The sequence below is a fragment of the Otolemur garnettii genome, unplaced genomic scaffold (assembly GCF_000181295.1).
Source record: "Otolemur garnettii isolate 467f Iridium unplaced genomic scaffold, OtoGar3 scaffold00021, whole genome shotgun sequence".
NCBI lineage: Eukaryota > Metazoa > Chordata > Mammalia > Primates > Galagidae > Otolemur > Otolemur garnettii.
The window spans coordinates 23,459,605-23,476,444 of record NW_003852416.1 but is presented as its reverse complement, the minus strand read 5'-3'; the positions used below and the strand labels follow the sequence as shown (position 1 = coordinate 23,476,444).

General features: G+C 48.7%; 1 protein-coding gene across 1 annotated transcript in view; it reads right to left on the bottom strand.

Moving 5' to 3' along the window:
• SLIT1 (slit guidance ligand 1) overlaps window positions 1–16,840 on the bottom strand; it is a 167,781-nt gene that overhangs the window by 37,078 nt on the left and 113,863 nt on the right. Inside the window, exons 9-18 of the mRNA XM_003787301.2 lie at window positions 13,660–13,807; window positions 13,132–13,203; window positions 12,540–12,611; window positions 10,313–10,384; window positions 9,468–9,611; window positions 4,055–4,218; window positions 3,415–3,438; window positions 3,125–3,269; window positions 2,518–2,592; window positions 2,203–2,346 (exon numbers count right to left, since the gene is read on the bottom strand). Of these exons, the coding sequence (XP_003787349.1) occupies window positions 2,203–2,346; window positions 2,518–2,592; window positions 3,125–3,269; window positions 3,415–3,438; window positions 4,055–4,218; window positions 9,468–9,611; window positions 10,313–10,384; window positions 12,540–12,611; window positions 13,132–13,203; window positions 13,660–13,807 (1,060 nt within the window). The remainder of the gene's footprint in view (window positions 1–2,202; window positions 2,347–2,517; window positions 2,593–3,124; window positions 3,270–3,414; window positions 3,439–4,054; window positions 4,219–9,467; window positions 9,612–10,312; window positions 10,385–12,539; window positions 12,612–13,131; window positions 13,204–13,659; window positions 13,808–16,840) is intronic.

Sequence of the window (16,840 nt, the reverse complement as noted above, 5' to 3'; positions counted from 1 at the left end):
TTTTGGTTGCAGCCGTCATTGTTGTTTGGCAGGCCCAGGCTGGGGATTCGAACCCGCCACCTTAGGTGTATGTGGCTGGCGCCTTAGCTGATTGAGCCACAGGTGCCGAGCCTTCGCAAAAGAAATTTAAGTGGCTTATAAACATTCACAAAATGTGTTCAAATCTATTAGTAATCAAAGATATTTAAGCAATATTGAACTTTTGTATGCCAAATTTTTAAAGAATGAGAAATATAATAATAATAATAATGCCCAGCATCTGCATGGGCCCTGTGTACTTCTGTACACTGCAGGTAGGAGAATGACTTGGTACCTCCCCTGAAGAGTGTTTAGTGAGATGCACCAAAATCCTCCAAAAGGCACTTCATGCTTTCACTGGCTAGTCTTTTTAAGGAATTCATCATAAGGGACTAATCATGGATGGGCACAGAACTTCATGATAAAGATACTGCTACAGACTGAATGTTTATACCCCCTCAAATTCATATGCTGAAATCCTGAACCCAGTGTGGCAGCATTAGAGATGGGGTATGGGAGGCAATTAGGTCATGAGGGTGGACCTCTCACAAATGGGATTAGCACCCTTATAAATGAGACCCCGGAGAGCTCTCTCATCCTCTTTCTACTATGTGGGGACACAAGGAGAAGTCAGAAGTCTGCAGCCCAGAAAGGACCCTCACCAGACCCCAACCATGCAGGCACCCTAGTCTCAGACTTCCAGGCTCCAGACTGTAAGAAATAAATTTCTGCTGTTCACCCTGGTCTATGATACTTTCTATAGCAGCCTGAACTGACTAATGGAAATATTAATTGTAACATTACTTATAATTAAAAATTAGAAACCACCTAAATTGCCAATAACTATATAATATAGAGTCATGTAAAATGATGATGTAAAACATTTTTAATGATACATAAAGGTGTCATATTCAGGAAAAATCAGGTTACCAAATAAAATAAAATGATAGGATTCATTAAAATATATTTGTACATATGCAGGCACGTGTGTGTGTATGTGTGCATGTGTGCGGGTATATAGATGTATATTTTATCTATAAAAAATATAGGGACAATTAATAATGGTCCCATCCAGATGGTTGTGGGGCATGGGCCCTTCCCTTTCCCTCTGTCCCCAGCCATGTCTTCCCTACAAGGAGCACACTGACTGGTCAGATTGCCGGCAGCACCCTCATTCCAGAATTAACTAGACAAGTATGTAGCATAATGAAGAACGCCCACAGGAACGGCCTGGCAAGATGGTCATGGATATTCATAAGCAGAAAATGCAAGCTGCAACACACAGTGCATAATCAAATCCCCTTTTTGTAAAACAAACAAACAAAAACCCATAGGGAGTCCTGTCACACACTCACTTACCTTCCACAAATTCAATGACACATGCTCAGAAGACAAGTGCATACCCTGCTGCAGAGCTGGGGCTTTAACCCAGGCGGGTGGCTTCTAAAGCCATGTTGTCTGATAGAGTAGCCACTGGCCACATGTAGCTTTTTAGGTTTAAACTTATTAAAATGAAATTCGAAACTCAGCACCTCAGTAGCGCTAGCCACATCTCAAATGTTCCACAGACACATGTGGTAACTGGATTGGACAGCACAGACAGGGAACAGTTCCATCTCTATGGGAGGTCCCACTGGACTGAACTATCTACTGGACACGCTAAACATCCAAAGGATCATCTGAAGATCTGGCACTGCCTGAGCAGAGGGAGGGGCTCCCTGCAGCCCTCACAAAGGGCTGGGTGACCTCAGGATCCCACTGAGCTCCTGGGGTCTGGTTAACTCCGGCTGAGCCCTGGGTTATGGGATCCCAGAATCCCAGGGGTGATACCACATCTCTGCTCCCCCATCTACACCCACAGAGTCACCTTGGCAATGTTACTCAGCCCCTCCTGCCATGTGGTAGGGTTGGCCATGCTCAAACACATGTTGTGTTCTTGCAACCTGACCAAAGGGCCACGAGTCCCTTGGAGGACCCACATGCTCCTATTCCTTCAACAAGGGACCTCATCACGGAGTCACCAACATTCAATTACTTGTCCCACCATGGTGAGGATACTCAGTTGTCCCTAGCCTCCTGCAAACTGGGGCCAGGAAAGGGGCTTTCCCCTCCTCTCTCTTCCTTTCCCTTGTTTTTGCCTCCCTCACCCAGCTGGCCCACCCTGCTCCCCAGCCCTGCACTCACAGGGTCCTCAAGCCGTCCAGCCCCCGGAACATGCCACTCCGGATGGACTCTAGCTGGTTGGCTGTCAGATGCAGCTCGCTCACGGAGGCTGCACCCTCGAAGGCCCCGTCTTCAATTTCTGATAGCTTGTTGTTGCTCAGGTTTCTGGGAGGGGAGTCAGTGAGGGGATTACACATGGCCTGCTCCCAGGAGCTCCAGCCCCTCCCTTCCTGTATCCAACAGCCCCATGCACAGAGCCCATCCCCCAAAGGGAGCTCCTCCAACCCCATCCCAGGCCAATATCCGATAGGCACCTCCAGCCCATGACCGACTCACATTTTCTTCAGATGTGTAAGTTTTTTAAACATCCCAGTGGCCTCCAGGATGGAAATCTCATTGTTGTTCAATCGTCTGTAAGAGGCAATGAATGAACTTGCACATCCATAAGTGATGGACATCAAAGTATCTTCCTAATTGAAAATATCTGGGACTCAGAGGGGACTCCTGGTAGAATTTATCCGACAAGGCAAGTTGATCCTATTTCAAAGGAAGGCTGGGCCCAGCACTGGGGGAGGAGGTGAACGGGGAAGTCTTTAACATTAAAATGCCATGAACATTTACATACATGAATGAGAGATGTCAGCAGGCATCAATCTATGTGTGTATATATATATGTACACAAATTCATATTTTTAGAGAAATAAAAATAATAAGGAATTTTAGAGTCAGGTCCCCCAAAAGAAGACAAAAGCATTATTGAGGAGTATCACCCCTGGTTCAGGTGGGTGATCTGCCCTGGGTGTCACCGACCGTGTCAGTGGGCAGCTGGCATTCCAGTGGTCCTCCTGACAGGGTTGGACCAGAAGAAAGCTCAGAGTAGACCCAGGAGGGTCAGTGGGAGCTGGGAGTAGGTGAGGGGCGTGGAGGGACTAGGGACCCTTACAGCTCGGCCGTGGACTGAGGGATGCGCTCAGGGATCTTGGTGAGCTTCAGGCTGGAGCACTCCACCACGCTGGCTTCACAGCGGCACTTGTGGGGACAGACGACATCGCTGTTGCACTCGCTGTTCAGGTGGTAATCCTCAGTGCCTGCAGGGAGAGGGCGGCGTCGGGGCTGACAGCAGGGCAGGCTCCTAGCAGCCTGGGCCAACCCAGAGTCAGCGTCTCCCAGGCTCCCAGGCTGTCCACCCACTCCCACTGTCCCCCCAGGCTGGCCTTGGTTCCTGTTTCCTACCTGGAATGAAGTACTGCTCTTTGGCTGGGGAGAGAAGCAGAAACATCATGAGGCAGATACAGCCTAGTCTTGCCCACTGCCCAGTTGAGGGCACCCCAGGAACGCGACTAGGGCTCCAATCAGGGCCTGAGAGCCCACGTGCCCAGCCCCTGCATGCAGAAGGCCTTTCCCTCGCATTCCTCGCCCAGGCCGATGCTGGGGCAGCAGTGCGTCCCAGCTCTCACAGGAGCGTCCAGACCATGGACCTCTCATTTGCAAGGACGTGAGGTGAGACTGTGCTGACTTTGGTGAAGAGCATGGGAGCATCAGCTCTGGCCAGGATCTGGGCTCAGAAGCTGACCTACATGTCCCAGCTGTGGGGACTGCCATTGGGAGGCCGTTTCTGTCGTCCCAAGCCTAAAGGAGGCTCCTATCTCACTGATGACTGTCCCCGGACCTCCCAGGTGTCTTAAAAGGCGTGAAAGCAGGGTATAAACAAGAACTAGCCTGGTCTTCCCTCCAGGACCTGCAGAATGAGGTGATACTGAGCAACCCCTCAGATCCAAGTCTAGCATTCGGACACCCTGGTGACAGTGATCTAGGACACAGCACCTGGTCCCTGAGCAGACTGACGATGGGTAGGCAGGCAGGGGGCAGCTACCTGAGCACCGGAACTTCTTGCTCTTGATCTGCCCAATGCGCTTATTGGCGAGGCGCCGGGGGCTGGCACAGCGGGCCCCGCTCGTCTCGATGGGATTTGTGCGCAGAAAGTCAGCCAGCCACTTGAGGTTACAGTCACAGATGAAAGGGTTCTGGGCCAGATGCCTGTCCAAAGCAGCAGGTCAGCCATCAGAGATGAGGGCTGCAGACCTGTGCTGACCTCCTCCTGCATGAGGCCTCTCTGCTTGTTGGGGCCAAAGCAGCTGCTGGTGGCCTGGAGTCCCAGGCTGGCCATGTGGAGAAACGGGTGTGTCCCACCAGGGTGCACCCTACCACCTGTAGAGCAGTCCTGCTAGCACCCCACAGTTGGAAGAACTCAGCAGCTTCCTGCTGTCCATATCACAGTCCCTGCCAAGCCTCATTCTGTCCCCTTGCTTTCAACCCACCCTGCCCTCCCCTACCCTCATTTCATAAGCACAGGTGGAGGGAGGAGGGGCCTAGAGACTGGCCAGAGCACTGCTGGCCTTTCAGAGGCAGGGAAGCCAAGGCCCAGAGAGGGCTACAGAACCCAGACCCATTGATACCCTGGCCATCACCTTTGACCTTGCCAGCAGCCAGGGCTCTGGTTTGTCCCCTTTCCTGCAATTCAGACTACAGCAGCCTGTGTCCTACAGACCTTCTCCAAGAGGGGTATGAGGCCAGGGGTGGCAGGGCTGGGCCTGCTGGAGTCCCTGGGATTCACAGGGAGTCACCATCCTCTCCCAGCCATAGCAGCTGCCTCTCCTTGTCCATTTTGCAGGCCGACCCTTGACACAAGGAAAACTCAGAAAACATTACTGAGTAGCTCCCTGCTGAGGAATCGTTCATATCCTCTCACTGGGCTGCCTGCAGGCTCAGACGAGCCATATCTGAGCTCCCCAGCAGCAGGTGTGCCCACGTGTGTCTGGGCCACCCCAGCACAGGGCATACCCCCTGCTGGTGGCTGTTCAAACCACGACAGCCAGGGAAGAGCATTCTAGCATCTGTCTGGCTGCCATGCCTGAGAGCCAACGTTTCCACATAGCAGTGCAGTGAGACAGAACAGTAGGCCAGCTCTGAGGGACTCCCCATGCCATAGCCACTCTTCCTCCACCTACCTGCCATCAGTTCAGACCACCTGACTCGTCGGTCTCTGCACAGCCCTCTACTAGAGACTGCAGAACTCTCCAAGCAGAGGTCTATGCCCAGCTCAGTGCAGACCTCAGTCACTCTCTGCCTGTCACTCACCTCCTGGGATCTACCCCTGGCCCCTGGTGGGGATGCTAATGTGGCACTTTGCTGGCCTAGCTGGCTCTGCTACTCCTCTCTGCAGTTTCAAAGGGCAGGGAGCTGGGGAGGAAAAATTCTCAGGAGGAAGGAAAAAAATCTGTCTGATAAAAGATAATCATGTTAAAGGCACACCCAGAAATGTGCTGTGCATGTGGCCACACAGTTCTGTCCCTGAACATTTTTGATAGTGGAAGGAAAGGAAGAGAGGACTGATTCTTACTGTCTTTCTCATAATATGTATTAAAGAGTCACAGTTAAAAAATCTTTGGGGGCAGATTCTCAGCATCATTAATATTAGGGAAACACAAATTAAAATCACACTGAGATACCACTTCATATCCCCTAGGATGGCTATAATCAAAAAGACAAAAAAAAAAAAAAAGCTACAATGCTAATTGTTGATGAGGATGTGGAGAAACTAGAACCCTTTGAATACACTGCAGGTGGAAACATAAATTAGTACAGCTACTTTGGAAAATCCTGGCAGTTTCTTTCAAAGTTAAACATAAATTAACCTTATGACCCAGAAGTCACAAAGGAAATGAAAATGTTTCTTTGCACAAAGATTTATAAATGAATATTCATAGCAGTATTATCCAGAATGACTCCAAAGCAGAAATAATCCAAATGTCCATCATGTAAACAGATAAACAAAATGTGGTCTCTTCATGCAATGGGAAATAGTGCGGCAATGGAAAGGGGGGAAGTCTCAATGTATGCTACAATATGGATGGATCTCAAAAACATTGTGCTAAGTGAAAGGGGCCAGTTACAAAAGATGGTGTGTTACATGATTCCATTTTTATCAAATGTCCAGAAGGGGCAATCTACAGAGATGGAAAATAGATGAGTGATCGCCAGCGGCTAAGTCTGGAAATGGGGATTAATTACAAAAGTGCACAAGGGATTTGGGGGTGGGGCGTGATGGGAATGCTCTAAAATTGAATTGTAATAGTTGAACAACTCTGTGAATTTACTAGAAATCGTGAATTGTACCCTTAGAACAGGTGAGCTTTATGCATGTAAGTCATACCTCAATAAAGCTGTTATTAAAAAAAAAAAAAAAAGTAAAATCTCTTAAGGCAAGTAAAACTGCAGCCAGACCAATACTGTGACCCAGGACACTTGGCCACAGCTCTTGGAGCTAAGGACAAATCAAGCAAGGTTTGGTGAATTTAAATCTGCTCAGATTTGACAAAACAAGAATCGGTGCAAGAGTTTAGCCACTTGAGGTTGTGATAAGAATATCTGATTGCACCTTGGACTAATATTTCTTTTATCCAAGTTCCAAATTGTAGCTTGTTAATATCATAACAGGTGCCCATGAAAGTTCAGTTTTGTTTTACGATCTTAAATAATGAGGTCTATTATTATAGAAAAAGCACAATTGAGAGGGAAGCTAACTAATTTCTTGATGATGCCTAAGATGAAAACCCTACCCTATCAGATGTTCTATAATCTCAACCTCCTTCTGCTTTGGCTTCCTTAAAGATAAAATCAGGGATGATAGAACCTAGCTCATTTTAAGTCTTGAGTAAGGTAATACATGCAAAGAAGAGTGGCTCTGGCTCACATGGGTCTCTCTCTATCCCATCCTGGTCCCTAGCCATTAAATCTCCTTAGCACATTTCTCCTAGACTTTCTGCCAGATGCTTAAAATAATCCACCTTGCCAATGTCTCCCTGTAACCTCTAATTTCACATACTTGGCAAGGTTTCCCGATGGGGTTCCATCTTCCTCTCCCTGGCTATAAGTAAATTAATTAGCAGGAGTCAGGCTATAGGCAAATGCGTGGGCTGTAATGAGTTTGTCTTTGTGGCTGACGTCTCTGTTGACATGAAGAGTCCCCAGGGAGCAGGAGCTGCTGTACCTTTTACCCAACCTGCTTTGAACCTAGATAAGCATCCCATGCAGATATTATCTGATGGAGAACACTGCCCAGCATATACAGTGGCAGGGATGACAATGACAACAATGGCCACAATATTAAACATCAATGCCAATTAAGCACACACCACAGGACCCACAGGTCAACACATCCAGGCAAACTGCCGGCTCAGAATTAAAGATGTAGAAAGAAAGAGACCCCATGAGTTCCTAAGTTTAACCACTGAGCAGGCGAGGAGAAGTTTCCCTAAATGGAAGCATTCCAGCTAAAAGATAAGAACTCTTTTCTTAAAGCATAACCACAACAGCAATAGCCAACGAAGAAGGAATGTTATAATTCATATATTACCATTTCAGGATCCCTAAGGAACGGATGAGTCCAGGCGTTGAGATCAATGGCTGTTTTTATTACAAAAACAGAGGCTCTCAGACAGCCTGTGTTTCCTGATGGGAAGTACGCATTCCTGCACACATAGTCATCTTGCCAACAAATAAATAAATGAATAAAATCTGAACCTGACCCAGCTCTTGGATCCAGTTTTCAGAACATAGAGAGGACAGAGGAACATGTGAAACTACAGCACGGAGAAGCAATCAGCAAAGTCCAGATCCCACAGAACCAGGGATGCAGTGTCTTCAACAAATAAGATGCGAGGGGAAAAGGAGATGGAGCAGATTCCAATAGGTTAAAATTTATGGGCTATATCATCCAACATTAGCCCATTGAGTTGTATAAGCCTTATTTAAATTCTCATTTCAAGCTATAAAATTGTATGAGACACTCAGAAATTTGAACACTAATTAGATATTTGATGATATTAAGGAATTATTAAATTTTTTAGATACATTGATAGTGTCTTGGTTGTGTTTTTATTTTATTTTATTTTATTTTTGAGACAGGTCGCCCTCCTTAGAGTGCTAGGGTGTCACAGCTCACAGCAACCTCAAACTCTTGGGCTTAAACAATTCTCTTGCCTCAGCCTCCCAAGTGGCTAGGACTACAGGTGTCCGCCACAATGCTCAGCTATTTTTTGTTGCAGTTGTCATTGTTGTTTAGCTGGCTCGGGCTGGGTTCGAACCCACCACTCTCAGTGTATGTGGCTGGCACAGTAACCACTGTGCTATAGGCGCTGAGCTGTGGTTGTGTTTTTAAAAGATTCTTTTCTTAGGCTGGGCATGGTGCCTCATACCTATAATCCCAGCACTCCGGGAGGCCAAGGTAGGTGGATTGCTTGAGCTCATGAGTTTGAGACCAGCCTGAGTAAGAGTGAGACCCTATCTCTAAAAATAGGTGGGCGCTGTGGTGGGTGCCTATAGTCCCAGCTACTTGGGAGGCTGAGGCAAGAGGATAGCTCGAGCCTAAGAATTTGAGGTTGCTGTGAGCTACAACGCCTTGGCACTCTACCAAATGCGACAAAGTGAGACTCTGTCTCAAAAAAAATATATATTCTTGTCTTTTAGAGATACATATGAGGTCTGTGTAGATGACATATGATGCCTGGGATTTGCTCCAAAATAGTTTGGGTGGCATGGTGAGGGGCTACAGAGGAAACAGGAATGGATAGGGTTGGGGGATGAACACCTGGATGCTCATTATCTTGTATGGTATAATTTTCCACCATACAAGATTATAAAAAATTACTACATTTATTGCTCTCTAATTTTTAATTTTAGTCATCATTGTTATTACTATATTTCATCTGATTTGACATTATGAATTGCAAGATGCTCTATTATTTTATGTTCTTTGTTCAATAAAGAACAAAAATGCTGCAAATTAAATGATATGCCATTGATTATAATATGTATCCCAATTTTAGACTGTCAATGTGGAAACATGTCTTAGAATCAATGGGCTTATTATAATTACTATCATCATGATTGTTACTAACTGCAGTCATTTACAATGAGCTAAACTTTGTACAAGCATCTCCTTTAATTTCATAATAACTCTATGAAGAAGGTGTCCCAGTTTTATGGATTAATAAAAATGAGGCCCAGAGAAGCCAGTTAATTTTCCCAAGGTCACACAGCATACCTAGGATTTTAAACCCAGAGTCTGTGACTTTCCTCTGGAAGAGACCACTCCCAGGGAGCATGGGAGTCCAGGGCAGGACAGCTGCCTGAACCATGAGGCTATAATGGCCCCTCTTCATGAGGCCCATGTACCAGGAGCCTTTCTGCAGGAAGGGAAAGGGGGAGGGCAGGGAGGCACTCACAGTGTCTGAATGGCCCGCAGGGAGGTGAAGGTCCCTTTGGCAAGACTCTGGATCTTGTTGTCATACAGGGAGAGCAGTGAGAGATTCTGCAGGTCCTGGAAGGCATCAGGCCGGATACAGTTGATCTTGTTGGCATTCAGGAGGCTGTAGGTGGAGCCAGGGCCAGGGAGTGAGGGGTAAGGCATGGGACTAGACTCATCACATGTTGTGGGCACCTTTCTGGGCCTGGGCATGCATTACTGCAGGGAGGGGCCTGCTGGATGTGCAGTCCATGCAAAGGAGCTGGGCCCTGCAGTGGCCCTCTCTAGGACAGGGCATCTCAGTCCACTGTCTCCCACTCCTCTCTTTGAAGGACCTGCTAGAGATGCCCTGCAGGATTCTGGGAAGGCAGACAGCCACCAAAGGCTTTCTGGTGCCTCCTTCTCCTTCCCAGATTTTTGCTAGCTTCTGAGATCCTATTTGTTTTTAGTGCCTCTTGGGTCCTGGGAGAAAAGGTACTCCTAGAAGCTCATGGTTTAAAGAGGCTGAGCTGACCTGGGTGCCCCACTGCAGAAACAGGTCTGTTCCCAGCCACACAGAGTCTCAGAGGCATGGGCCAAGTCTCAGGAGCTCCTCTGCTCCAGCATCCTGCCAGCAGCTCTGAATCCTCCTCTGCCTCTCTCTTTGGCCTCTGCAGAGCCCTTCAGCCTCTTTCATCCCTACCAGGTCTGCCTATCTTCCCAGCTCCTTGCCTCCAGTGAGTCTCATACTTCAAAGAGAATAAAAGGGACAGTCTGGCCAGAAGAATGCTGTTCCCCCTCCCACTCCTGGGTCCCACCCAAAGATACCCTAGGACTGGTCCTTACAGGAGCTGTAGGGTGTACAGGCCTCCAAACACACCTCGGGGGAGGTCTGTGATCTTGTTCCCATAGAGAACCCTGGAGAAAAGGCAGATGAGAGGAAGGGGTTAGAAGACAGCCCCCTAGGGCCCTGGCAGAGCCCTGCAGGTGCTCCTCCCCAATGGCACCACCTGTAGGCCCTTTACATTTCCCAAATTCTAATGGTGTGTGTTACAGCAACTTGCCCCCAGATGGCAGTAAAGTGTCTTGAGAAAGGGTCTCCAGTTGCTACTTTGCATAAAGACACCCTGTGGGATGGAGGGAGGCAGCCCTGGTCCTTACCGTGGACCCCATGGAAGCCTGCAAAGGGCCTTTCCGGGGAACCTCATGGGAAATTAACCTGCTCCAGAATCTAAAAGGAGACTGTCAAAAGAAGGGAAAACCCCATGGGTGGGAATAATTAACATAGTTTTGCAAAGTTACAGGGGAAAAAATAGAATGCCAGACAGCACTGTGCAATATGAAACTTCAAGTGTTTTTTCTTTTTAATGCTTTATTATTTTCAAAGTGTTCTGTATTGAGCATGAATTCCATGTATAATCGGGGGGGAAAGCAGAAGTTCACAAAACACATGCAACAAAAATGGGTTCAGACAGAAGGTAAAAGCACCCAGAGGGCTTGGGGAGGGGGTCGTATTGCATTCCTAATGTCGTGATCAGATCCCCACAAGCTACCCTGTCACAGTTCACACTGAGTGAAAAGCCCCGTGTGCTGCTCACACATGGCTGCTAGCTCAGTCCAGGAGGACGCCACAGGAATAAAGGCTTTGCAGTGGGATCTGGATCCGCACAGGTGGAGAGCTGACAAGGCTCGTGTGGCTTGAGTGGAAGAGAGAAATGGGACAGAAGCTTGGATTTTGCCCAGTTAGCATCAGGAAGCCATGGGGCCAGGACCAGATTCCATTTCAAAGTCTCTCAACCTGCTGTGTGAAGAACAAAGCAGAGGAAGCAGGAATTGGAGCAGGGACATAAGGTCAGGGGTGGCCAAGGTGGACACTGTCGATGGGGCCTATTGGATGATCTCAGGATGCAGGTTCCTGTATGCTGGGGCAGTGCTGTGACCAAGTTCCCATAAAGCAACAGAAACTCACTTATATGGGTTATTTCATCTTTCACCCCTTCAAACTACCACATTCCAACTTGAGAGAGTGTTACTTCTCAGAGGAAGAGTGCTGCATTTTGGCAGGCCGCCTCCAGGATCTGGTCTCCTCAGCTAATGACAATGACTTATCAGCAGGCTGTTATGTACAGCTGTGTAGGTTGTACACTGCACAACTTCAGGGTGCCCCGCACTCCCCAGTGGTGGGGTCTATTCTGTTCCACTTGTCAAGGCTCTAATCTATGCCAACCATGTGTCCGGTGCTGCCAGGGAGCAGGTGAACAAGTAACAAACTGCCACTAGTGTGGGAAGTTTGCCCAATGACAGAGCACTCTCTGAGTAGACAAAGTGGTGTGGGGCCTCAGAGAGTGAGGGGCTTGGTGAACTGGGAGGTGTAAACAAAGGTTCCTGGGAAAAGCCCATCTTCCCTGCCTACGGCATGTTCCATGGACAGACACGGCCCCGCCTCCCCCGTAGACCCTGAGGGAAGGGAAATACTGGAAAGGAGTAGAGCAGCCCTTCTCAGCCTGTGGGTTGCGACCCCTTTGTAACCATGAAAATACATCCTGCATATCAGATATTTACATTACAATTCATAACAGTAGCAAAATTAAAGTTATGAAGTAGCAACAAAAATAATTTTATGGGTGGGAGGTCACCACAACATGAGAGACTGTATTAAAGGGTCGTGGCATTAGGAAGGTTGAGAACCACTGAGGTAGAGAAAAACACCACCCCACATCTTGGGATTAATCACATTTGAGATAAAAGATAACAAAGTGTGGCAGATGTCATAGCTGAAGCCAGAGCCCAGGCCGGGGGTGCACATGGTGTAGGGAGGCAGGGCCATGATGGCTGCTGCAAAGAATGCTAGGAAAATCCCCACCCTGGCAGGGACAGCATCCCAAGTTCCAGGGAGAGCGTCCATGCTCTCAGCCCTAGAGTCCCTTCTCCTATCCCAGCCAGTAAGAAGAGGGAGCTGAGCTCAGCAAGCTCTTTACTGTCAGAGGGGACCTGCTGAGGAGAGGGGGCGCAGCCCTGCTCTTCCTCCCACACCCACCAGAAGGGGCACAAGGGACCTGGTGGTGCTACTCACAGTGAGTTCAGGGAGCGGAGGCCCTGGAAGGCGTCAGGAGCGATCTCTGCAATCTGGTTGTTGCTCAGGTCTCTGCAAAGTGAGCAGGAGGAGAGAGGACATCTGAATCCTTCAGCGGCCACTGCCCCTGTCTGGTCCTCCCTACCTCCTAGACACCATGATGCAAGGGAAGCAGGGTTTTTTTTGAAATTAAAAAAGTGAGGGGCCAGTTCTTCCATCCAGCTGAAAAATCCATGGGCCACTATTGCCCATGGACTCTGAGGGTTGTACAGGTGGGGGCGCTCCAGCTTGGGACCTTAGGGCACCTATCCTGACTATCCCCTACGGCCCCCTCCCATCCTTAATTGCTCGTATAGGTGCCTACACAGAAATGGAGGATAACCACCTCTGGCACATGCCAGACTCAGCTCAATATCCCATTCAGGCCTCAGGGCCACACTGCGATATCCCCAGATCACAGACAAGCAGCCTGAGGGTGGCTAGCCCAGGGCTACTCAGCTGTGAGGGGCTGAGTCAGGACCTGGTACAGAGGTATCAGGCGCCTGGTCTAGGCTTTTCCTCCTGCCCTGCATTGGCAGAGAGAGGCACTCACATCCTCCGCAGCTTTCTGTAGGGAGAGAAGGCTCCCGGGGGGATGGACTTGATACCATTGAGCTCCAGGCGGCTGGAGAGAGAACAGAGGGGAAGTACAAGGGCCAAGGTCACCACCACCCTGGGCATTGTCTGCTGGGCTCACCCACCCCAAACGCACCCTTGCCCCCTCCTGTCCCTGCTCCCTTCCCCGTTCTAGAAGCTGAAGGCTGGGAGAGGTGTGCTGGCATAGGCAGAAAAAAGCTGTGATGTGAGTTCCATTATCCCAGACTCCGTGGCTACAAGGCAGCCACAAATGATGCTAAGAAACCAATTCTGGTAAGACTCACTCAGCTGTGCTGGACAAATGGACCACAGAGGGATTCCCCTTTCCAGCCCCCTCAGCCCAGGGAGGCAAACTGTGTCTTCTCCATTTGCCACTGAGGGGCTTCAGAGCCAGTCCTGGAGCCAGCTCTGCACATACCACCAGAGCTAGCCCATCTGCAGGAGCCTGTGTTCGAGCGTCTGCCCTGCCCTGCCCTGTACTCACATCTCCGTCATGGTCTCAGGCAGGTTGGCAGGGATGGCAGTGAGGCCTTTGCCACGACAGTCCACAATGCCGTTGCTGCAGGTACACATGGCCGGGCAGGAGCCAGAGGAGAGGGTACAGGTGGGCATGCGCCCTGCCTCCCCCTGGCCTGCAGAAACAGGGGGATGTAACCTCAGGGTGTCCTGCATCAACACCTCCCTCCCCAGACACAGACTGATGGGTGAGGACAGGGTGCACAGTGGCAGTTTCCTGGATGAGGATGAGCCAATATCACCAAAGAAATAGGAGATTTAGAATTTGATGTAACTCTGTGGGAGCATGGCACCTAGTCGCAGGTACTTGTCAGCTGAACTTAAACCTGAATTGTGCACCACAGTCTGAATCCTGGTCTAGAATTCCAGTACTTCAGTTTCTGGTCCAAGTCACTTAACATTTGTGAGCCTGAGGCACCTTCCATCACGAGAGGATACCAAGGACTGTTTACTGAGCGCTCACTCTGTGCCACGTTGTGATCAGTATCACATATAAACCTAAAGAAGGGACAGGTACAGTGGTTCATGCCTGTAATTTTAGCATTCTGGGAGGCCGAGGCAGGTGGATTGACTGAGCTCAGAAGTTCAAGAGTAGCCTGAGCAAGAGTGAGACCCCCATCTTTACTAAAAATAGAAAAATTAATCAGAGATGTGGCAGGTGCCTATAGTCCCAGCTACTCGGGAGACTGAGGCAGGAGGATCACTTGAGCCCAGAAGTTTTGAGGTTGCTGGGAGTTAGGCTGAGGTCACAGCACTCTAGCTCAGGTAAGAGAGCAAGACTTTGTCTCAAAAAGATCATAAATAAATAAAATAAAAATAAACGCTAAGAGGACCTTATTATTGTTGCCATTATATTAGTGAGAAAATGGAATCCTCAATATTAATTAATTTGTAGAAATTCTCACAGCTAATAGGTAGTGAAACCAAGATTGAGCCTAGTGTCTGAAATAGGAACCTTTTTAAAAACTGAAGCATAATTTATACAAAGTGCATAATCTTAAGTGTGTAGCTGGTTGAACCATCACCCAGACGTGGAACATTTCCATTATCCAACAAGGTTCTCTCCTGCCTCTTCCCCTAAGTAATCACTGTTGTGAGCTCTACACCAAAGATTTGTTCTGCTTGCTTGTGAACGTCACATAAATGAAATTACTAGTAGGTTCTATTTTGTGTCTGGCTTTTTTTTTTCTTTTGCTTAATATAAAAATCTCTGAGATTCACCAAGTTATGTATATCAGTAGTTTGTTCTTTTTTATCTCATTAAATGGATATATCATAATTAGGCAATCCATTCTCTTGTTGGTGGACATCTGGGTTTTGTGTCCAACTTCGGGCCATTATGGAAAATGCCTTGAATACTCTTGGACTTTTGGTAGAAGGAAATGCACATACGTAGCATTGGAGTCATGGGGTGAAGACGTTGGGCTCCAGTGGATCCTGCTAGCCAGTTCTGCAAAGCAGCTGAGCCAATTTACAGTCCTACCAGCAATCTAACCTCTAATACATTCCCAGGTTACCCCCAACAGTGGCCACCAAAACCAAATGACAGAAAGTTTCTGAGAATTCCTGAAAAATTGTGACAGTGCCCTTCTCAGAAAAGGGTTTACCAAGGTGAACCAACTCTAGAAGAGAAAATAATGTCTGAATGTAAATACCAAGGTCTTCCAAATACAAAGAAAAATATTTCATTTCAAAGTAAAAATTGTCCAAGTGAGCTCTCCCTTCCTTCCTATTCCTAAAACCTGTGGTAGCTGCGTGCATACATGTGGGGCACCCACTCACATACTCCTGCACACATGCTCACTCAGATGCATGCACACATGCACACACACTCCCACACAGCAGTTCTGAGCACAGCCATGTCTCAGGAGTCTGTCAGCGCAATGGAAAAGGTGACAGCCACCCCCCAGAGCCTCACACCAAGGGAGGCCCCGGGGCTGGGCCTAGGAGATGGTTTCCTTCAGGACTCAGTGTGACTGGCAGGCCCAGAGTCCAGTAGTGTGAGAGGAACTCTCAGCCCCTAAGTCTTCTAACCCAGCAAACATTCCTTGCTCATCTATACATGCCAAGCACAGGCAAAGTGCTGAGGATGTGAACAGGAACACCAGACGCACACTCCATGTGCTCACGGAGTCTGTTGGGTAAGGTGACCAGATTTTAATATTGGTAAAGCAGGACACCATTGGGCTGGGGGGAGGGCAGGCTACTGTCCGAGCTGTTTATGGTTAGGGACCCTCTTAAGAGGGGGGACTACTTGTTTGTTCCAGACAGTTTGGCTCCTTCTGAGCTAATTGTCCTTGCCTAGTTAGTATCCTTCTGATACTAACGCCACCTGGGCGACCTTGCCCAGGAGGGGAGTAGGGAGTTTACATTAGCCTTTTCATTCCCAAATGGAGTTACATTAACCTTTTCAGCAGCCAAAACCGTAAATTCCCTTCCCATTCTCCTGCGGTTCCCTAGCTTGTTCTGCATTCTTTCCAAAAATCAAGACTTTTTAAAAATGCTGTGGGACACGGGACAAATTGTTAAAAATTGGGACTGTCCCACCATAAGTGGGACATCTGGTCACCTTACTGTTGGCGGACCTCATCTGGGGTCATAGAAGTCTCCCAGGGCTTTGCAGGATGAGGGGGACTGGGCAGGCAACAAAGAGGGCAGGGCTACCCAACAGGGGAACTGCCTGTGAGAAGCCGGGGTGGGAGACAGCTGCTCCAGGAAGGGACAGAGGCTGGGACACAGGGAGTGAGGAGCCTGTGGGCAGGGGGAGGCAAGGCTGGTCCAGCCCAGACTCTGGCAGGAGCACTGGGGAGCACTTGGCAGCAGTGACCCAGATTGTGGGTTCCTTTAGGCCTTCCTGACTATAGCAGAGAGATCAATGGGGACAGGGAAGAAATGGACGACCCATCAGGGGGCTGTCCTGCCACCCCAGGTGGAAAGTGAAGGGGCAGGGGCTCTGAGGTCTACCTGGAACCAAGGTTCGAGGGCCAGTTCAATGACTTGTCAAAGTCGCAGAGGTGAAGCCATGGGAGGAAGGGAGAGAGGTGGACATAACAGGGGACAAGGAATAGGGAGGGGCGGAGTGCTGGTGAGAGGCCAGGAGGAGATGGGAGGAGACACTGGGCAGATACAGAAAGAGCAGAGGGTGAGAC